Source organism: Oncorhynchus nerka, linkage group LG10 (assembly GCF_034236695.1).
Source record: "Oncorhynchus nerka isolate Pitt River linkage group LG10, Oner_Uvic_2.0, whole genome shotgun sequence".
Classification (NCBI taxonomy): Eukaryota; Metazoa; Chordata; class Actinopteri; order Salmoniformes; family Salmonidae; genus Oncorhynchus; species Oncorhynchus nerka.
In genome coordinates, this window is record NC_088405.1 from 49,092,198 (window position 1) to 49,115,089 (window position 22,892).

A 22,892-nucleotide genomic window follows, 5' to 3' on the forward strand; every position below is an offset into this window, starting at 1 on the left:
TGAGGTGCTGACCTGTTGCACCCTCTACAACCACTGTGATTATTATTATTTGACCCTGCTGGTCATCTATGAACATTTGAACATCTTGGCCATGTTCTGTTATCATCTCCACCCGGCACAGCCAGAAGAGGACTGGCCACCCCTCAGAGCCGGGTTCCTCTCTAGGTTTCTTCCTAGGTGCTTTCTAGGGAGATTTTCCTACCCACCGTGCTTCTACACCTGCATTGCTTGCTGTTTGGGGTTTTAGGCTGGGTTTCTGTACAGCACTTTGAGATATCAGCTGATGTAAGAAGGGCTTTATAAATACATTTGATTTGATTTAGATGGTATAGAGTATGAGATTAGTAATGTAGGGTATGTAACATTATATAAAGTGGCATTGTTTAAAGTGACTAGTGAAACATCCAATTTTTAATTATTAAAGTGGCTAGAGATTTGAGTCAGTATGTTGGCAGCAGCCACTCAATGTTAATGATGGCTGTTTAACAGTCTGGCCTTGAGATGGAAGCTGTTTTTCAGTCTCTCGGTCCCAGCTTTGATGCACCTGTACTGACCTCGCCTTCTGGATGATAGCAGCCTTGTGTATGTTGACCTGTTTAAAGGTCTTACTCACATCGGCTGCGGAGAGCGTGATCACACAGTTGTCCGGAACAGCTGTTTATCTCATGCATGCCTCAGTGTTGCTTGCCTCGAAGCGAGCATAGAAGTGATTTAGCTCGTCTGGTAGGCTCACCACTCTAGTTTCTTACCTCCCAAAGTGGAACGAGAATGTGGTCCTCCTGAGCACACTGCACAAAACGGCTGAGATCAGTGATCATGAGGACAGGAAGCCATCATCCTAGACTACAACCACAACAAAGGAGGCGTGGACAACCTGGACAAGGTGATTGGAACTTACAGCTGCAGGAGGATGACTGCCCTCTGGCCCCTGGTCATCTTCCATAGCATCATTGATGTGTCTTCATACAATGCCTTCGTGATATGGAATAAGATCAACCCCACCTGGATGCCTGATAAGCGGAAACAAGAGGGTGTTGTTCCTGGAGCTGCGCCTCCCCCGCACAGCAGCCTCTGCCGTGCTTGTGAAAGCTGTTCAGGGGGCTGAATCTTGTCCTGATCCACCTGAGACTGCAGCTGGGGCAGGCAAGAGGAGGAGATGCCAATTCTGCCTCCCATAGAAGGACTGTAAAACAAATACTATGTGCTGCACATGTGAGAAATACATCTGCAAAGTCCATGCACACACACACTTGTATTCTGTCCTACATGTGCTAATTACAGTTGATTGATTTATGTTCTTCACATTTTTGTTTAATAGCTATTATCTTATTTTATTCTTATTTAATGTTGTTGTTTATACATCTTGTGGGTGGGGGCAATGGTTAAAAAAATTGGAGAAGACTAGTGTTTTGTAGTTTAATTCCTTATTGTACAGTATATAAGAATATATCACTATGTTGCCAAAAAAGTTCAAGACTGTTATTGTTTCCCTTCAATAAAATGCATTCAAAACTACTTTCTGCACATTTCTGCTACTTTCTTAGGCTATACAAGTGCTATGTCTTGCTAAAACAATTATGTTTACACCTATGTAGTACCTTTACCAATAATAATAATAATAATAAACCTCTACTTTAGTAAAGAAAATAATTATGACAGGTGTGTTGTAATAAAAATGAGTGGTGTCCACTGATTAAATGTAGTCTTTCTGCATTGTGAAGAGGGGAAACCCAGATATTCACAACGTTTGTGTTGAATGACAGGTTGTTTCTTCATGCAAAATAGATTTGGGGTTTAAAATTAAATTAAGCAACTTTATTTTAGGGGTTTAGTGAAGGTGGATCACTTTTTACCCTTAGGACAAGGGGAGTATACAGAATGTTAAGACTACACAAGGGTAAACAGGTAACAGATGCATATCTGTATTCCTAGTCATGTGAAATCCATGGATGTTATTTCATTTAACTGATTTCCTTATATGAACTGTAACTCAGTAAAATCTTTGAAATTGTTGTGTTGCGTTTATTTTTTGTTCAGAGTAGTTAATAAATCCAATGTGAAACGTTATACCTATAGTATCCTTACCTAGCATTGAAAAGTTTAATCCATTCTTCTTTCATTTCAAATCTCTCTCCCTAATTTCTGAATCACGCTTGTAACATCAGTAGGCTACTAGAATACTATGCTTCGGAGGGGGAGGAGTTGGGGCAGATAGGCTACTGACACACTTGCAAAGATCTTCAGCTGGCAGGCATGCAGAAACTGAAATACGTTTCTGAAATGAGTGACTGAGTGAGGACTTTGCATATGTAGGTGCTTTGTTGCATTTTTTTTGTGGGACTGAAAAAAATGCCTGAAATGTAAAAGAATGTTAATAACCAATCCCATGCTTTTAAAATAACGGTTCTGTTCCGGAACAGTATTATATCACTTTGGTTCTCGGTTCTGATTCTGTTCTTGAACCGGTTCCAACCGGTGTCGAAAGTAAAGTAGTGGGCATGTCGAAAGGAGTGGGTGTGTCGAAAGGAGTAGGGCTCCGATTGGCCGTGGCCCTCCCTCCGAGTTTATGGTTACAGAACTGACACACCCACTCATTTTAAGCATACAAATTTCAACAACATGCTGGTTGTCTGGTTCGAAAATGTTGAATAGATACAAAAATCTGCAGGGTGAATCATTCATTCAAAATATTAGAAATCTGTGATATATGAAAGAAAAGTCAAGGGGTACAAAACTGTATACAGACCAGAGTTATGCAAACAAACTATTCATCCCATACAGCAGTGCTGTCTGGGGCCAGAGTTCCGGTCTAGAAGCACGGTTTCGACTGCTCCTACAGTCTTGCTTTCATACTGCAGTTTAACTGATGTTCGGCCCAGAAAGACCATTTCCATTAACTGCCATATAAATAAGTCATATTTGAAAATTCTTAATAAGACACTTTAGTCATCACCTTTGTGCACAAAAGATCCATTGAATTATTAGCTGAAGCTGATTATTTTTCCACCACTCACAGCCGAAGATATTACCATTTATATTCATCCAATGTCTACCATGTTTTTGGATGACGTACTGAGCTAGTGCGCATTTGAAGTTGGGCCGTCCATGAATCGGCGTATGTGAACGGCAGTGTCTAGTTCTTTTATACCTCATTGGTTTGTTTCTGTGGCAGTGGAAATGCTACGGTTGGTGTAGTTTTTGTAGCTCTGTATCATACACTGCATTTGAGGAACAATGGGAAAGTTATTCTGCTTTGAAAGTTGATAAACTTGTAACCTCACTATTGAGAAAATGGCCTTGAATGTTTGGTACCTACTGGAGAGCTCTTCTTTGTCTACACACATTCAGAATCGTTCACACCCTCTTAAGCTTTAGCCCCATCCATCTTGTTTCACTCTCTGAGTGTTCAGAGCGCACACTGGACGATCTGGCCGATGAGTAGGGTTGATCTGAGCGTTTCTGACCTCACAACGGCAATCAAGCACGTAAGCTAACTGGCTAACATTGGTTAGATTGCTAGTACATTTTCATACTTTTTCGAACTGGCCCCCTTGTGGAAATAGAAATCCAACCGTGTCGTTGCAACCGGGGCTTCTCTTTCATGACTTCAATTGAGTAATGGGTAACAGCTATGTAGTTGTATCAAGCAGTAATGATACGTAACTTAGCGACCAGTGCACGGATGTTGTATAGAGATGTTTGCCGACCTGAGGTGCTTTCCACTGGGCATCTGTATCACTGTGTCGCTGGCGGAAGCTAGTAACCTGACACATTTTTTCCCCTCCCAGGATTATATTTCACGTAAGATAGCATCTTACATGAGAAATAACTAATTTGGTACCCATATAGATCAAATAAAATAAACTGTTATTTGTCACATGCGCCGAATACAACAACTACATACAGGGGGTACTGGTACAGAGTCGATGTGTGGGGGCACATGTTAGTTGATGTAATTGAGGTAATATGTACATGTTGGTTGAGGTCAACTGACTATACATAGATAATAAACAGAGAGTAGCAGGAGTATAAAAATGGAGGGGGGGGGGGGGGGTCAATACAAATAGTCAGGGTAGCCATTCGGTTAGCTGTTCAGGAGTCTTATGGCTTGGGGTTAGAAGCTGTTAAGAAGTATTTTGGAACTTTTATGGCCTTCCTCTGACTCACCCTGGAATAGAGGTCCTGGATGGTAGGAAGCTTGGCCCTAGTGATGTACCAGGCTGTACGCACTACCCTCTGTAGTGCCTTGCGGTCCGAGGCTAAGCAGTTGCCATACCAGGTGGTGATGCAACCAGTCATGCTTTCGATGGTGCAGCTGTAGAACTTTTGAGGATCTGAGGACCCATGCCAAATCTTTTCAGTCCCCTTGGGGGGGATAGGCCTTGTCGTGCACTCTTCACGACTATCTTGGTGTGTTTGGACCATGATAGTTCATTGGTGATGTGAACACCAAGGAACTTGAAGCTCTCAACTTGCTTCACTACAGCCCCGTCGATGAGAATGGGGGCGTGCTCGGTCCTCCTTTTCCTGCAGTCCACAATCATCTCCTTTGTCTTGATCATGTTGAGGGGGAGGTTGTTATCCTGGCACCACACTGTCAGGTCTCTGACCTCCTCCCTATATGCTGTCTCATCATTGTCGGCAAACTTATAGATTGGTTTGGAGTCATGCTTAGCCATGCAGTCATGGATAAACAGGGGGTATAGGAGGGGACTGAGCACGCACCCTTGACGGGCCCTGTGTTGAGGATTAGCAAACGTTAACGGCAGAGCAAACTCTCAGATTTCCCAAACTCACTTCCTTGTTTAGCCTAAATTTACATTTACATTTACATTTAAGTCATTTAGCAGACGCTCTTATCCAGAGCGACTTACAAATTGGTGCGTTCACCTTAAGACATCCAGTGGAACAGCCACTTTACAATAGTGCATCTAAATCTTTTAAGGGGGGGGGGTGAGAAGGATTACTTTATCCTATCCTAGGTATTCCTAGGAAATTCCTGAAAGAGGTGGGGTTTCAGGTGTCTCCGGAAGGTGGTGATTGACTCCGCTGTCCTGGCGTCGTGAGGGAGTTTGTTCCACCATTGGGGAGCCAGAGCAGCGAACAGTTTTGACTGGGCTGCGCGGGAACTGTACTTCCTCAGTGGTAGGGAGGCGAGCAGGCCAGAGGTGGATGAACGCAGTGCCCTTGTTTGGGTGTAGGGCCTGATCAGAGCCTGGAGGTACTGAGGTGCCGTTCCCCTCACAGCTCCGTAGGCAAGCACCATGGTCTTGTAGCGGATGCGAGCTTCAACTGGAAGCCAGTGGAGAGAGCGGAGGAGCGGGGTGACGTGAGAGAACTTGGGAAGGTTGAACACCAGACGGGCTGCGGCTGGTGTTCAAATCACTTGCATTGCTCGCACTTTGAAATCCACAATGTAGATGGGAGGCTATGGGTTACGCTAGATGGTGATGTACTAAGAGATCAGCAAATGAACATCCAATGGGAGTTTTTCTCGCTCCTGCCATAGGCCCAATTCAAGTCCCTTTCAGAGGCGCTGTGAAACCAGACGGTCTGAAAGAGAAAGAGCCGGCTGGTGGATGAGATTAAGTGCCAATGTACAATGTCGATATCCATATTAACAACACTTTCATTGAAATGAATTTAATCGTAGCTAGTTATGATAAATCAGAATTGGCAGATACAATTTCCCAATTTTATACTTCCACATGTTATTGTGGTTATTGGCGCTTTGCATGTATTTCAGCTAATGGAAAAGCTTATCATTGTGAATAAAATTTTGGAAGGGTAAGGGGTGAGAAGAAGTTAGGCTTGACCAGATCAGGGGTGATAACTGACCAATGCAGGGCTGAGGGTGACACTTCACAAGTGAGGAGGAGGGGTGATGCTTGACTAGTGCAAGTTTGATATTTGACATGGGGAGCGGTGAGGTCAGATGAGGAATGACAAAGTTCCTGATATGTAGATAGAGCTATCGCTAAAGATTCTTACAACAGATTAGCTAGCTTCTTATAACATCAATTAACTTTTAATTGTTTTGTTATTTGACAATTTAAAAACACAATACAACCATGCATGTGGATTAATGCATTTAAATAAAAAGTTAAAACGTATTTCCATTGTGGTCCTCATAAAACAAAACAACAACAACATACACTGTTCCCCAGGCGCCCATGACATGGATGTCGATGAAGGCAGCCCCCCGTTGCCTTAATCGAGGGGTTGGGTTAAATGCGGAAGACACATTTCAGTTGAATGCTACACAACGCAGGCTAGGCAGTAACCTACTAAGGCACAAATCATAAATTCATCGGACATGCCAGCCTTTGGACAAAGTTACACAAATAACAGATAGGACAAAACATTGTAGTTAAAAACTCATGTGCAATAATAGAGCAGCAGGTCCCCGAGCTGGTTGATCTCAGAAAGTTCTGAATCGTTGATTGGTCTGATGATCAGACTCGCCGCCGCCCGCAATGATGGCAGTAGTCCATCTGGTTCACACCAGTAGCATTTATATTGTGTAGATCAAGTCTTTCCCAAACTTGGCACAGGACCAAGTTTGGGAAAGACTTGATCTACAAGTTGGACTACTGCCATCATTGCGGGCGGCGGCGAGTCTGGGGGCCACGGTTCTTGTTTGGAACACTGTGCTCAGAGGGCACTTTTGGTACTGCAGTTTAGCTAAAGCCTAAACCAAAAGGACAATTCCCATAGACGACCCTATTCCTAAAATGACACTTTTGTTATCACCTTTGTGGCTAACATATCCATTGAATTCACATGAGGTTGGTGGCACCTTAACTGGGGAGGATGGGCTCGTGGCAATGGCTGGAGCGGAATGAGTGGAATGGTATTTGCTCTGTTCCGGCCATTATTATGAGTCGTCCTCCCCTCAGCAACCTCCAATGATTTTTCCAGTAATTGTCTTCGAGGCCGTTTTTTTCTTCATCCCTCACAGCCGGAAATATGAACATTTAATATTCATCCATTGCCTGCCAATCATCTGGCTGACCTGATGACATTGTCGCTGCTTGCACTTGCTCCAGTGCGCACTGAGTGCGAGTGCGCAGGCGTTATCGGCTCTGTAAAGCAGATGGCAGTGACCACAAAACGGCGTATGCAAACATGATTACGTAGATTACGTTGAAAACAACAGGCGTCCATCTTGGCAGCAGTCTACAGTTGTTTTATACCTCAATGGACAGAACCGACACCAACCGACAGCATTTACAAAATGAAGAAAAATGAAAAAAGTAGTCCACGAACATTATAAAGTACAATGCAACTTGAACTTCGTAATTAAGAATACAACAATTTGCATTTGAAATAGTATTTAATATGACAGACAACTTAATTAAAAACGGCATGTTCCTAGAACAAACATTTAACCCAATCAGCCAAACAGGTAGGTTTGATAGGTAGATGTTTTTGTTTACCTTGATGTCAGATGTAAAAAGTCTTCAAAACATTTTTAGGATTGTTATCATACATTTTCCATGTTAGGCCTAATTCAAAAAGTTGTACAGTGTTCTGTGTCAATTAATTCCACATAGCATGGTTAGATCACTCAGAGGAATGAAAAAAAGCATTTGATGCAACAATAGGTAAAAACTTTGAAACCATCATAAACATCCTAAAACGTTTTAGACCAAAAATGATCTAAACATTAAGCACATTTAGGAACATTATTGCAAACAAAGATTCCATGGTGAGGTCCATCATCTGTGCTTCCCCATACAGATGGAGGATCTTAATTTGATCACTCTTTTGTGGCTGAGAATTTTCCTGCACGGCAGGACACGCAAACTTTTAATGTATTTGAGGTTTAAAAAGGCTCCTAAAGTTTGTAATTTCCACTTAAACATGTCAAACTTGATTTGCCATAACAAAATGTTTATCAACCCCTACAAAAAATGTCAAGTAATTATAATCCACATAATAATTCACATGTCCTGTTGCTGCAGGATTATTTTCCTGCTGTAGCAAACTGGATCAAATTAAGACCCTACATCTGTACCTTTCCTAAGGTTGGGATAGGCGCATGGCATTGGGTCCATGCCGTGACGGTTGGTCCTTTCAAAGCAAACAACAATCACAGGAGTGATGGGGTAGAAACATTTGCAAGGTGGAGGCTGAGTTGCACACTCCAATGCTGGATCTCCATGTGGGAACACTAGTGAGTCTGTTAGACAGTCAATCATACTGTATTTCAGGTTAATACTGTATTTCAGGTTCCCCGATTAGATACACTGTAAGCAGCAACATTTTTCCATCTGGAGCTGAGTGCATTTGCTGCTCCTTTCCATTTGTAACCAGTCTCCTTCTTTGTGTGCACTAGATCTTTCCTCTACCTAATCTCTAAACCTTTAAAAAAACATGTTTTCTTTTCATATGCAAAAAGTAAAAAATATTGATTGTGATAGACGCACAATCCAAATTCCAATATGAAAACCTCAACATATTAAATAGGAATTGGCAACGACAAAAAAACTACACTTGAATTTTAGTTGAAAAATATATATCGATATGTACAGATCCCATGTACCAGGTAACTAATCACTGAAAGAGAGCAAGAGCAGAGACACACATTCAATAGCAGGTCAATTATACTGCACAAATCATACAATACACCAGTGGTTCCCAACCTTTTCGGTTACTGTACCACCAGCTGAATTTTTCTTATGGACTCATGTCTTCTCAAGTACCCCCTGTGGGTAGGCCAAGTACACCCACTGGTCCACATACCCCTGGTTGGGAACCACTGCTGTACACTATATAAGATTAAATATTTAAGTGATAATGCCCTCGAAGCCGGTGTTTGGTGGATATATTGGCACGATTGTTGTTCGGTCCGAGACGATATATCCTCCAAACACTGGCTTCGAGGGCATTACCACTTTTATACAACAGGTTAACAACATATTCAAATAATGATTTACATATTTGAATTAAAAACATTATTTTGATTAATTTATTCATACTATTTCATCCATACAAGATATAGTCCCGACACAAATCTAGGGTTGCTACCCAAGCTGGCTGGATGTTCGTTTTATCGGTTCGGTTGCTTTTTGTTCTGTATCCAGTTGTTTGTTCTAAATGTTCCATTGTCATACTGGCTGGCAACATCCTTATCCCTTGCTTCCTAGCTAGACAACTGCGGCTAATTTACAGTCAAGTCAAAAAGTGCAGCCAGAATAACAGCAAAGTAGCCCCATTTGCATTTGTTTAAGCTGTTTTCTAGTGACATTTATTTGGATACATCCATAACAACGAGCTAACGAGGTGCAATTTTGCCTGGCATAGCATATGTGCTCACTTGTCAGGACACTGTTGTTCAAAGCAGGAGCTAGCCAACAACACAGCTAACAAACTGAAGCTGTAAAGACTGCAAACTAGCTACACTTTGTTTTACCTTTTTTTCAATTTACATTTCTTTGTATATATCCATAAAAATTATGCCAGATGATTCATGATTTCAACTGGCTGAGAAGCGCTGTCTGTCTGTCTCGTCCCGACTCCAGACACGTTCATTACTATGGGACAGCTGGAGATCGAATTTGAATACTGAAGCAATGTTGCAAATTTCGGAGAGCCAGACTGCAAGATTTATACAAATGTCCCCTGTTGAAACTAAATGTTAGCCTAAAAGAAATGTGAGATAATGTCTAGATGCTTTTTATAGTGGAGAATACAAGTTGATAAATTGCTTGGCTGGGCTGATGAAAAAGTGGATTGCGCAGTCAGATGGATCAGAGTAAATAGGCATTTTAACGTCATAGATTTAGACGGTGGTAACTTGGTAGTATCTTGTGGAATAGACACCGGCTGAAATGTGGTTTTAACCAATCAACATTCAGGATTATACCCACCCTTTGTATATAACTTCTTAAACTCCCCCAAGAGAGCCAAATGCCTACTTGGGCCAGAGCAGGCCAAACAAACAGAGCCTCAGAAGTACTATTGCTGTACAAACCTTTTGCGAACACCCTGGTATGGGCAATCCATCCCGACCCTGGTGATAGAAAAGAAACACCTTCATTAAACAAACATGCAGTATTGCATTGCCCACAGATAAATACGGATGTCTTGTAACAACAACCCCCCCCATCTCCTATTTGTTTAAAATGCAGTTGTTTCAGGTTCTTTCAGTCATATTCATCGCTCTACTCTGCCTGTCTGCTTCTCTCTCTGTCTGTCCTGAACTTTCGCTAGCAAACTTGCAACATTGTATCAACTGGGCCCTTACAGTCTCCCGCCTAATGAGCTCGGGGACAGACAGCTGAATTTGTGTCCCGTATTTCAAGTGTCTCCACTTTTTTTTTTACAGAAATTGTACATTTGTCAGCAAGACAAATCACTTAATTCAGGCTACCAGAGCGTAGGCCTAATGACAATCGTCGAATGTCATTACACTTTTTGGTATTTTGTAACAGTGTCTTTCCATTCATCAAATGGCGTGCTCACAGTGCACTGTGGCTGTGGAGTTATTTTGGAGTGGACAAACGTGCGCAGGTAGCCTGCTTTTTTAAGTGATTTGTTTGACAATCAGATTAAAACATCGAGGTAATACATGTTTACTGTTAAAATACTTGTATTTACTTTGCTTCATCACACAAAGAGACATTGTTTACAGACAGATGGCTCTTTGCGGAAGCTTCCGTAGCCTGGTGTCCTTGATCAACCAAATCTAAAATATTAAGTTTCACCAAAATAATGTTTCCAGTCAGAGGCACATCCAATATCTATATTAAAACAATCAGGGGTTGGACATGGTTCAGGGAACAGAACCGAAAACTGGAAAATAACTATTTTTCGAGGAACAGAATCAGAACCGAGAACGAAAGTGATTTATACTGTTCCAGAACAGAACCGTTATTTTAGAAGCATGGGAACTGGTTAATAATGTTATTTTAAAGTTCCAGGTATCTTTTTCCAGTCCCACAAAAAAACGCAACAAAGCACATATGCAAAGACTTCACTGTCACTCAGAAGCTTATTCCTATGCCTGCCTGCCTCCCTCCCTCCATGCCTGCCTGACTGCTAAAAATCTTTGCCAGTATGTGAGTAGGCTATCTGCCCCTCCCCTCCAAGCATAGTCTAGTATCCTACTGACCAAAGCATGATTCAGAAATTAAGGAGAGAGATTTGTTATTAGAGGAGAATGGATTAACCTTTTCAATGCTAGTTAAGGATACTATAGTTATCACGTTTGGATTTGTTAACAACAAAAGGTCAAATGTGTTTTTATTTGAACACAAGCTTGTTAGCTAGCTAGCTAGCTACAGTAGCTGGCCAACTCTCTAAATCTCAAAGACATTCAAAGTTCCTTCATAGAAGCTGCTCTCCCGGTAGGTATAATTCTGAGGGCCTAATTTAGATAATGCATGTCACAACAACAAGATGCCCAGGGCTTCAAGCCAAGCCTCCTCCTTCACCCTCTCTCATTCTATCCCCACCTGCAAAATTTCAGTCGCATCTCACGCCCTACACTCGTGTCCAATGCATGTAAATAGCTTACCCACACCATAGCAAGCTGCTCTATCCACACTGATTGTTGAAGAAATTTAATGTCGAGCTAAATGTAAAAGTATACAATATTACAGAGGTTTAAAAAAGGAAAAGAAAGGAACGATATAAACCATAACTTTTTTTTGTTTCAAACTGGTTCCAAACTTTATTTTGCTGGTCAGAACAGTGGAACGTTGGTTATGTTCAGAATGAAATTATTGAAAAAGTTCCAACCCCTGGGAACAATAATTACTATTTGTCGGGTTGAATGTGTCTTTCGCTATCAAATAAGCATTTAAAACATGTTTTTATCCAGGGTCTCCCATAGGCAGCCATTGAAGCCCATTCTAGACCACACAGTCACATGAGACTGAATAAGCTACCACGTAATCTTCCACTTCTACAAGCGGAAGAAAAGGGGACCCTGGATAAAAGCGTGTTTTAAATGCATATTTGATAGTGAAGGACACATTCAACCTGACGAATTCTAAGTATTGTCCCTAGAGATACAGTTTAGATTAGGTTGATCAAGGATCCCAGGCTATGAAAACTATGGCTCGTTCCAGGATGAAGCAAGCCTTCACTATTAGGCCCAGAAAATAACAGGAAGTTCAGTGAGAGGAAAACAGACCCCCACATGTCACTGTATAATTCACACTCTGAGGATAAATATCTAATACCACAATCATGCCATCAAACCATCCATTAACTAATGCCATATTACAGTGACCAAAGATGGAGAGTCTTGCTGGTTTGTTGCTGGCAAAGTGTGGCTACCACTGCATCACAGAGAGCAGGAAGACAGGCAGGGACAAAGGCTAAATAAGAGGTGTGGTATATTCATTTCAAACATTTACTGAGTTACAGGTCATATAAGGAAATCAGTCAATTGAAATAAATTAATTAGACCCTAATCTATGGATTTCACATGACTGGGAATACAGATATGCATCTGTTGGTCACAGATACCTTTAAAAAAAGGTAGGGCAATGGATCAGAAATCAGTCAGTATCTGGTGTGACCACCATTTGCCTCATGCAGCGAGACACATCTCCTTCGCATAGAGTTGATCAGGCTGTTGATTGTGGCCTGTTGAATGTTGTCCCACTCCTCTTCAATGGCTATTTCTGGATATTGACGGGAACTGGAAATCACTGTCGTACAGGTCGATCCAGAGCATCCCAAATATTCTCAATGGGTGACATGTCTGGTATGCAGGAGATGGAAGAACTGGGCCATTTTCAGCTTCCATGGCACAACAATGGGCTTCAATACCTCATCACGGTATCTCTGTGCATTCAAATTGCCATCGACACAATGCAGTTGTGTGTTCATTGCCTGTAGCGTATGCCTGCCCATACCATAACCACACTGCCACCATGGGGCACTCTGTACACAACGTTGACATCAGCAAACTACTCTCCCAAATTACGCCATACACGCTGCCATCTGCCCGGCACAATTGATACCGGGATTAATCCGTGAAGAGTACACCTCTCCAGCGTGCCAGTGGCCATCGAAGGTTAGCATTTGCCCACTGAAGTCAGTTACGATGCCGAACTGCAGTCAGGTCAAGACCCTTCTTTGGTTGTACAAATCCAGTTTTATTAGCTGTCTGGGTGGCTGGTCTCAGACGATCCCGTAGATCAGAAGTCCTGGGTTGGCGTGGTTACACGTGGTCTGCGGTTGTGAGGCCTATTGGACATACTGTTTAATGTTACTGCCAACTCCTCTAAAAAGATGTTGGTGGTGGCTTATGGTAGTGAAATGAACATTAAATTCACTGCAACAGCTCTGGTGGACATTCCTGCAGTCAGCATGCCAATTGCACGCTCCCTAAAAACTTGAGACATCTGTGGCATTTTGTTGTGTGACAAAACGGCACATTTTAGAGTGGCCTTTTATTGTCCCCAGCACAAGGTGCACCTGTGTAATTATCATTCTGTTTAATCAGCTTCTTGATATGCCACACCTTTCAGGTGGATGGATTATCTTGGCAAAGGCGGAATACTCACTAACAGGGATGTAAAAGCATTTGTCCACAACATTTTAGAGAAATAAGATTGTTGTGCCTATGGAACATTTCTGAGATCTTTTATTTCAGCTCATGAAACATGGGACGAACACTTTACATGTTGTGTTTATATTTTTGTTCAGTATATATCCCAATAAATGTAAGAACTTCAAGAATTGAGGAGTTTGATGGATGATGGCATAAAACTAGAAGCTGCCCTCTTGGACTTGTATGCCAGATATCTATATCTGTGCCCCGTCATGGAGTGTGTGCGTTCCTGGTTTTCTCCAATGACATTCCCACTGATTTATGTTACCCTGTTCAGTGTTTCCTAGTGTTTCCTAGAGCACCAAACTACCCCACAATATCAAACGATAGCATGGATTCTATAAAGCATTTATAAAATGCTCGGTGGATGGATTGGTGTACATTAAACATCCTCAAGAACAAGAATGTTGACATTTAGAGTAAATATGTTTGGTGTTCCTTTTGAAGGAGAGCTTTGTGGTTCAAGGATGGTTCCTAGGTATTTAAAGTCCTCTACTTGCTCAATGATCTGTCCGTTAATCTTCACCACTGGGATGGTAGGTTGGTCTCTTCTGAAGTCAATGTCAATATAATCAGCATTCAGGACTCAAACCACACAGTTTATAGTTTATTTATACCATTGGCATTTTTTAATAGGCGTTTCTAATTGTCTTAAAGGGCATTCTAGAGTGTGTATTCTTTCCCTATAACGCGTGTTGTATATTTGCACAGTATAATAATATGATGACTATAGATAATTTATACATGTTTTGTTTGAGCTGCTTTTGAAAGCAAAAGTGAAATTGAAAACAGTATTGCTGTTGTTGAATTCGATGTTCATAATAGCAAGCTAGAACTGATGGTTTGGTTAGCTAAACTAGCAAGTGTATTTGTTTGGTTACGATGGCAACTACTGTAGATATCTAGTAAACTTTCTAGCTACTTCAGGGGATGTTGAACACATTTCTACAGGAAAATGAACACGCTTATACCAGCAAATGTGTTAAAGTATAGCCATGGTATGAAAGGGATAATCAACTCAGGGCTCTATGCGTTCTCTGGAAAATAACGGTACTCCATGGAAGTAGGTCAGTTCCACTCCGCTTGCACGTCATGGAACACACTTTACACTCCATTCATTATTTTACATAGAATGCATTGCCCCTCATTGATTATCCCTTACATAAAACTCTGCTCTACCAAATATAACCTAATAAATAGGGGTTTGCCCTTGAATGGAAAGACAGTGTTTGAGGAAGTGTGAGCGGAGAGGCGACAGGAAGAAGTGACATACCACAGGACAGGGCTGGTCCAGTCCAGGGGGGCCCTCCTCGCCCTTCTGTCCCTTCAGTCCCTTCTTTCCCAGCATCCCCCTGTCACCCTGAGAGAGAGAGAGAAGAGTGACAAAACAATAATATATAACAATATATTTAGCGGATGCTTTTATCCAAAGGGACTTAGTCAGGCCTGCATAAAAACTTTGTAGGTATGGGTTGTTCCAGGAATCAAACCCGCTATCCAAGCGTTGCACCCGCCATGCTCTACCAACTGCCAGAGAGGACCACAGAGGAGACAAGTCTCTCGTCGAGCATCAATGTCTTCTCCAGATTTGACTATAACATGCTAGGTAACAGAAGATGAATAAACGTAGCCACAGTAGCCACTGCTGTGGCTGATGCACACCTTATCTCCTCGGTCCCCTCTGTCCCCCTTTTCTCCCATCAGCCCGGGGAAACCCTGACATGGAGAGAGGTAGTGGTTAATGAAGGCTCTTTATCAACCAGACTGGTATCAGGGGGGATATGACCGATTTAGACACACTTACATCCAATCCCGGCAATCCTTGCTCTCCCTGTTGAAATGAAATATGATGGAAGTTAATTCTGAAGCAGCTTACTTTGAAAAATACTGCAAGGGACTCTGATGCCGTGTCCATATCCTCTACAAACAGGGCATATGAAAAATGCGGCAAACCTTTCTCCCTATGGTGCCAGGGAGACCAACCAATCCTGTAGAACCTGGAAGACCCTGAATACCCTGTGTGCAGAAATAGTGTCATCTGTTATGTGGGTTGTGAGGTTATATACAGCAGGGTTGGGGACAATTCTGAATTGAGTTGCTAATTCGTCATTTATTCTAATGTAATTACTGAATTTGAATATAATTTAAATTGGACACACAGGAAGCAGAATTAAAGTAGAATTATGTAATTCAACGACATTCAAATGGTTAATTTATTCTACACATCACTATTATTACTTTCCCTAGCAAGAAACCAAAAACTGTAGCTAAAACAGAAAGGGGAACTAACAGAATCACTAACAACAACCAAGGCTGCAAAGCTGCGACTGGTACAGCTTGGTTCGGTTAACCGTCCACTGGCAAACATAACAGGATTTACAGTAAGCCACAACATACTGTTTCAGACCAGGCCAGAATTAGTTACGCAAGATACGGTCATACGTCTTGTTAACCCCAAGATGGCCTGCTATACTACCATCGCGAGCCAACCTCAGTATCTCTTGTCAAAGAGTAACTGGAACCACAATTCGACATACCCTTTGCCAATAGTCTTGCCCAGAAGTGGCGCGAGAATGCCATTTCCTCATCAGAACATCTCTATCAAAGTAACCCACACGCTCTTTAAAAAAATATATATATATATTAACTGCCTGTTCAGGGGCAGAACGACAGATTTGTACCTTGTCACCTCGGGGGTTTGAACTTGCAACCTTCCGGTTACGAGTCCAACACTCTAACCACTAGGCTACCCTGCCGCCCCTCTTCATCAAACTCCTCCTCTGGACGTATCTCGGCAAAAAGAGGAGAGAGGGAAACATCTTTACTTTGTTCAGCAATCAGCTACTTCCTAGAAATTGAAGTGTCAACTGTAGGGACCCTCTCTTCCTTTAGTGGTCCTACAAACTTGCTCATCTTTGGTGTTTTCAAAGGAAAGGTCAACTCAGGAGGTTTACCGAAATCAGGATCACACATAAACGTCTCAGACAGATCAAACATGGTGGGATCACTGACATCCTCCTCAACACTAGACTTGCTCCCGGCAACTTTCTTAGACATAGCACTTGTAACGGCACACGCTGGGAACACTGGAGGGTACTTTTCTGATAACCCATCAGGTTCCTCCAGCCTGGGTTCCTTACAAACGGCAGGATTTGGCACGACCTTCCCTCCAGTCAAATGGATGAGACCCTCTTCACTGGTAGGTCCACATTAAACAAAGGAACTTCCATGCAACCTATCTCCATGCCCTGTACTAACACACTGTACCCAGTTGCTAAAGTGTCAGACAAAGGCAAAACACCCTCCAAAATGAGGGATTGGGCTGCCCCAGTGTCTCGCAGTATGTTCAAGGGCTGCTTAACAGCATCATCACTCTCCAGAGACACAAACATGTTTGAAACAAAGGGTTCATATACATCTGATCCAAAATCTTGTTTAGGAGATAAACCAGTTCCAACCAGAGACTTATCGGGCTGGAGTGCTCCCACAAGAAGAAAGAGCTTTTTATCTCTCATTTTTCTGTTTCAACTTAGGACACTGAGAGACTGTCCTTTCTCACGGTAGTAATGACAAACTGGAGGACACAAAGAACCAGTTTTCTGACGATCTTTGTCTTTGGGCACTGGGGAAAAAGACTGAAACCTCACAGGGCTGGGAGCTTTGTTTGTGAAGGTAGTTTTATGTGTCAACACAAACTCATCTGCACGGACTGCAGCTTTCTCAAGAGTGTGCTCATAAATGTAGGTACACTATATATACAAAAGTATGTGGACACCCATTCAAATAACTGGATTCGTCTATTTCAGCCACACCCGTTGTTGGCAAATCTATAAAATTGCACACACAGCCATGCAATCTCCATAGACAAACACTTGCAGAAGAATGGCCTTGCTGAAGAGCTCAGTGTCTTTCAAAGAGTCAGTTAGTCAAATTTCTGCCCTGCTAGAGCTGTCCCAGTCATCTGTAAGTGCTGTTATTGTGAAATGGAAAAGTCTAGGAGCAACAACGGCTCAGCGAGGAATTGGTAGGCCACACAAGCTCACAGAATGGGACCACTGAGTGCTGAAGCATGTACCGCGTAAAAATCGTCTGTCCTCGGTTGCAACACTCACTACAGAGTTCCAGCCTGCCTCTGGAAGCAATGTCAGCACAAGAACTGTTCGTCGGGCACTTCATGAAATGGGTTTCGATGGCTGAGCAGCCACACACAAGCCTAAGATCACCATGCTTAATGCCAAGCTTTGGCTGGACTGGTGTAAAGGTCGTCGCCTTTGGACACTGGAGCAGCGGAAATGCGTTCTCTGGATTGATGAATCATGCTTCACAATCTGGCAGCCCAAAGGATAAAACTGGGTTTGGCGGATGCCAGGAGAACGCTACCTGCCCCAATGCGTAGTGCCAACTGTAAAGTTTGGTGGAGGAGGAATAATGGTCTGGGGCTGTTTTTCATGGTTCGGGCTATGGAAATATTAACGCTACACCATACAATGACATTCTAGACGATTCTGTGCTTCCAACTTTGTGGCAACAGTTTGGGGAAGGCCTTTTCCTGTTTCAGCATCATAATGCCCCCATGCACAAAGCGTGACCTCTTGAGAACCACACCACCGATCAAAAAGTAATGCTTGTTCCCGTGCAAATTCAACATGACTTTGTGATTCTGTCTTTCATAATTGACAGAAATGTTGTCTGTATGCCTCTGGGACCAACTTGTAAGGATAGCAGCTTTAACAGTGTCATAATCTGAGCTCTGGTCAAGAACTTTTCCCACAAGAACACTTTGGAGGATATCTCGTGACCATTTTAGGGATGTGGCAATCCCTTCAAACAGAGTAAAATATACATCCAACTCCTTTTTGTTGAAAGGCGGTACAAGCCGGCTCTTCCGACCAAGATCAAAGTCTGATTCGTGGTACTTCCAGATCTCTCTTGTAATCGAATGGCATGCTCACGTTCTTGTTCTTGTTGTCTGGCTCCAACTTTGTCTTTAGTTCTAACTCCCTCAGCAGCACGTCTACGGGACTCACCGCGCTACCCGTAGCAGACTTTTCATCAGCCTCTCTCTCTGGGAGGATTTCTTCCTCCAACAAAGCAGTATAGACTAACTCTTTGAATACTGCTTTTGAATCGGCATGTGCAACGAGACCCCATTTTGTTACGTTCCCTAGCAAGACACCCAAAATTGGCACTCAAACAGAAGGGGAAACTAACAAAGAGTCCCTAAGAACAATTAAAACGAAACCAGGATCTGAACTGGGATCTGAGCCCGGAAAACTATGCTCATGTTTATTTTGACATACAGTGATCAATAATATGTAAACAAAATATATTTTAAAAAACATGGTTGAAACATTAGATTTTTAAAGACTCATTCTCTGTAAATGAATTTAAATAATTATAGTAGTCTGGACATGTTCGAAGATTCTCTTGTAGGTTTATAATGATTCGAAATTCTGTGTGACATATTTGAGTTGTCATCAAGCTAATATTTGAAATGACATCGGTGTTCTTTGCAGCAATAAATGACAGATGCTTTTGGTAAAAGACGAGTCGAAGGAATGAGACTGGGTGGGGGGTGCTCAATTCAAATTCAAATTTCAATTCATGGGTTGAATACATGCAGTATGAGTGAGACAGAATAGGATATAATTACCCTTAACCCAGGAGGTCCTCTGTCACCTGCATCTCCCTTTTCTCCGCTCACTATGTCGCCTGGTTCCCCCTGTGAGACATTGACAAAAGCACAATTTCAAGCTGGTGCTTTCATTTCCTTGCGAATTACAATCCATCTTCTCTCTGATTTACCGCAAGTACAATTTTCATTCCCTATTCTAACATCCAGCTTTTTCATTATCTGTTAATGCAACATTTTGAATGACAGGGCATTCCAGTGCAGCTTTAGTAGCCTAAAGAATCCTGGGTCATTCTAGGGGCAGGAAGAGATCAGAGCCCTGACAACACACCTTGGGGCCAGGCATTCCATGATGTCCCTGAAAAACACAATGTGTTATCTCATTCTCTTTGTAAACATTGTTCATCACAAGAGCATATTAAAGCACATAAATTATTTTAAAACATTTTACAACAATTTACTAGGTTCCTCTGAGAACAGGTTGAGTATGGAGTGTTTGACAGTCATCTCTATGCAGACAGAACATTGGTATCTAGAGAGTTTAAGCTTTTGATACCCCCCTATTATTAAGAAGACAGAGGGACCAGTTATACCCACCATGAATCCTTGGAGCCCAGGAGGTCCGGGGGGCCCTGGAGGGCCTGCGATAGAGATGATCTGGGCCTGAAGCAGAGAGAATTAGGATAACCAGAGGTCACACAATCATATAACACTACTCGACCATGATGAGATATCACACAGTTTGGTGTAGACAGTTAACAGTTTGGTATAGATACAAGTTTGGTATCTAAAACATTACTGACCAGATTGTCCTCAAACCTTGAATCTCCTCTCACTCCTTTTTTGCTGTCAGCTCCCTAAGAGAGAAAAAAATACATTATATGGACAAAATCTACAAAGCAGTGGGATACTAGACTGCCATGCCATGCCCATAGCCCGTTGGGTATCCATCAGGACATAGCCCATATCCCACTTACCACAAGCCCAGTTAGGCCCGTCAGACCTCTCTCTCCCTTTTCCCCTGCCACTCCAGGCATCCCGTCATCACCTCTCTCCCCTTTGGCTCCCTACAGAGAGGAGGCACAACATGAGGTGGATACAATGATGTCTAGTACAATAATAATTCATTATTACAGAGTCATGTCATTTACCCTATCCCCATCAGCTCCAGGTGCACCATGTGAGCCTGATTCTCCCTGTTGGCATGAAGGAAACAGGAAAACATGTGTGTGCCTATTGTCAATCCAGAAACCAAAGCCATACTGTAGATGACTGCACCAATGCTGGATATGCCAACATATTTGATACATTGACATTTTGGTCATTTAACTGACACTCTTATCTAGAACAACTTACAAGTCAGATAATATAAACGACACACTGTGCATTGTGTATAATAGATACAATATATTGGCTACAATGACAAATCTCTCCAGAACAAAATCTCTTCCACAGATGAGGATGGGATTCAAACCCATGCATGCACAGCACAATGGATTGGCAGTCCATCGCCTTAACCACTCAGCCACCTCTCAAACACAACTCTCACCTTTGGCCCTTGTCCTCCTGGTGGCCCTGGGGGGCCCTGCGGGAATAATAAAACGTAGAAAAGTAGAAAAGGAAAGTGAGACTTTGTACTGCACAGGAGACTGTTATACATAATACATACGTATAATAATATTATGGTGTGTGATACTATTAATCGTTAATAAGATAGCACAATCTGAATTTGTGGGGTCGCAGTACACTGCAGAATGTTGTTTCAGATCATCTTTTAAAGAACCCAATTAAGAACTCACCTGAAAGACATGGCCAAGGCCGATGTCATAGGAGTCAAGAACAGCCTTCTCTCCGGGTAAGCCCTGCAGAGGGAGACAGAGTGAAACACACAGGTAGAATGAATGAAGAAAAATAAACGTATCATCTTGGAAGACGTGTCTAATGCAGATATAGACCCACAGTAGATGACTTTAGGTCAAAGAGTGTGATATGAGGAGCCACTCACCGTGTCCCCCTGAGGCCCTGTGTCTCCTGTGTCCCCCTTCTCCCCCTGAACGTGAACATAGAGTGAATACACACAGTGGAACCTCAGCATGCCTGTCATTCCAGTGCATCAATGCATAGGATCATGACCTGTGAGTTGATACCTGGCTGTATATTCATATTTCAAGATCTCCATTTATGATTCTTCCTCTTTACCTTCATCCCTGGTAGTCCATCAAGGCCACTCCTGCCCTGGTCGCCAGCATGCCCCGGTTCCCCCTGTCACAGACATGGAGAAAGAGTGAGATTGGTAAAGAGAAGGGAGAGGAGGAACAGGAATGAATAATAATACTTCACACCTTTAGCCCTGGAGGCCCCTGTGGTCCAAGCATGCCATGCTGTCCATCCTCACCCTGCAAGGCATCAGATTATTGGAACATATTAATGAACTGCGAGACATTAGATTATTATTAATTAACCACAGGTTTTATACACTCTTAGAAAAAGGTTAAGATATGTTCTTAAAAGGGTACAACCGCTTGTCCCTGACATGGTACCCTGTATGGTCATCCTTTGTACTTTTAGTTATAGGTACATACATGTATTTGTACCCCAGTTCATACCTCAGATAGTACCATCATTACATATAGTCCACAGGAACAAAAACATTTTTTTTTGCCTTTATCGGTTACCACTACAGTGACAAAGCCATTTGTTCATTGTAAATGACAAAAACGTAGCTTTACAATAGATCACTTAAACTGGTACAACACTTCCACTCACAGGTAGCCAAAAAATAACTAGCTGAAAGCCACACCCACAGACTAAGACACGCCACAAATATTATTTTGCACTGTGTCTTGCCCCTTTCGAGTAAATTGTAGAGTTACCACCCATGACTGTATTTGTTAGTGACAGAGACATGGTTGTTGAATTTTCATTCCTGTGACCTCAACCAACTGAGTTCCTTCGTGAATGTTACCATTAAAATTCAACTCATTATGGCAATACATTACATATCTCATCAGGCCTTATTTTGAGACCTACAGTAGTTTTACCCTAATACAGTGGCCTGACACGCATGGTTTACAAGCCAAATCATGCCTGCAAGTAGCACTGCAGCATTCCAATACATTTCCCCAAATGTTCTGGTTGAAGGATTCCAGATGCCCTGCCTATATTCCCTCCAGTTTCAAGGAATTTTCAAACCAGGATTTCTGGAAAACCTGGGAAATGTGGGAAAGTTAACAGAATTTACCAACCCTACCTGCAAGTCACATTAAGCTGGCTTGAAAAGTGATGCATAATTCCTATTGGAATCCAGCCAGAGTGAGGATATCCTAGAGTTGGCCTTTTTAATTCACCCACCATTTTTATTCACCCACATTCATAATAACTGCCAGGATTAGATACATTGTGAGGAGACTATCTAAGCCATTTAAACTGGGGCAACCATTTCATTAACCGGTGTAATAAGTCAAACTGATTGGATTAGTTAGGAAAATGTATGTTATTTATCTTTGTGCAGCATAAGATTATTCAATCAATCAATGTACATGCAAAAACCCATATATTAAAAACACTTGTAAAAATATGTTCATGATTATGGTACAAATGTGCCTTTTTAGGGTGCCACCCCAGTGACAAAGCCATTAGTTCCTTTTAGGTGGCAAAAATGCATCATTGTATCTTATGGTGGGT

At 42.2% G+C, this 22,892-nt stretch overlaps 1 protein-coding gene across 2 annotated transcripts in view; it reads right to left on the reverse strand.

Annotated features, from left to right (window-relative positions):
- Positions 1-7,173: 7,173 nt before the first annotated feature.
- LOC115135439 (collagen alpha-1(XXIII) chain-like) overlaps positions 7,174-22,892 on the reverse strand; it is a 49,523-nt gene continuing 33,804 nt past the window's right edge. For both annotated transcript variants that reach the window (XM_029670126.2, XM_029670125.2), the window contains 17 exons: positions 21,551-21,604; positions 21,408-21,470; positions 21,214-21,258; positions 21,008-21,070; positions 20,758-20,793; positions 20,360-20,404; positions 20,186-20,275; positions 20,012-20,065; positions 19,806-19,871; positions 19,540-19,566; positions 19,230-19,298; positions 15,530-15,592; positions 15,381-15,407; positions 15,239-15,292; positions 14,850-14,936; positions 9,980-10,018; positions 7,174-8,562 (listed from right to left, as the gene is read on the reverse strand). In XM_029670126.2, the coding sequence (XP_029525986.2) occupies positions 8,560-8,562; positions 9,980-10,018; positions 14,850-14,936; positions 15,239-15,292; positions 15,381-15,407; positions 15,530-15,592; positions 19,230-19,298; positions 19,540-19,566; positions 19,806-19,871; positions 20,012-20,065; positions 20,186-20,275; positions 20,360-20,404; positions 20,758-20,793; positions 21,008-21,070; positions 21,214-21,258; positions 21,408-21,470; positions 21,551-21,604 (885 nt within the window). In that variant the 3' untranslated portion in view covers positions 7,174-8,559. The remainder of the gene's footprint in view (positions 8,563-9,979; positions 10,019-14,849; positions 14,937-15,238; positions 15,293-15,380; positions 15,408-15,529; positions 15,593-19,229; positions 19,299-19,539; positions 19,567-19,805; positions 19,872-20,011; positions 20,066-20,185; positions 20,276-20,359; positions 20,405-20,757; positions 20,794-21,007; positions 21,071-21,213; positions 21,259-21,407; positions 21,471-21,550; positions 21,605-22,892) is intronic.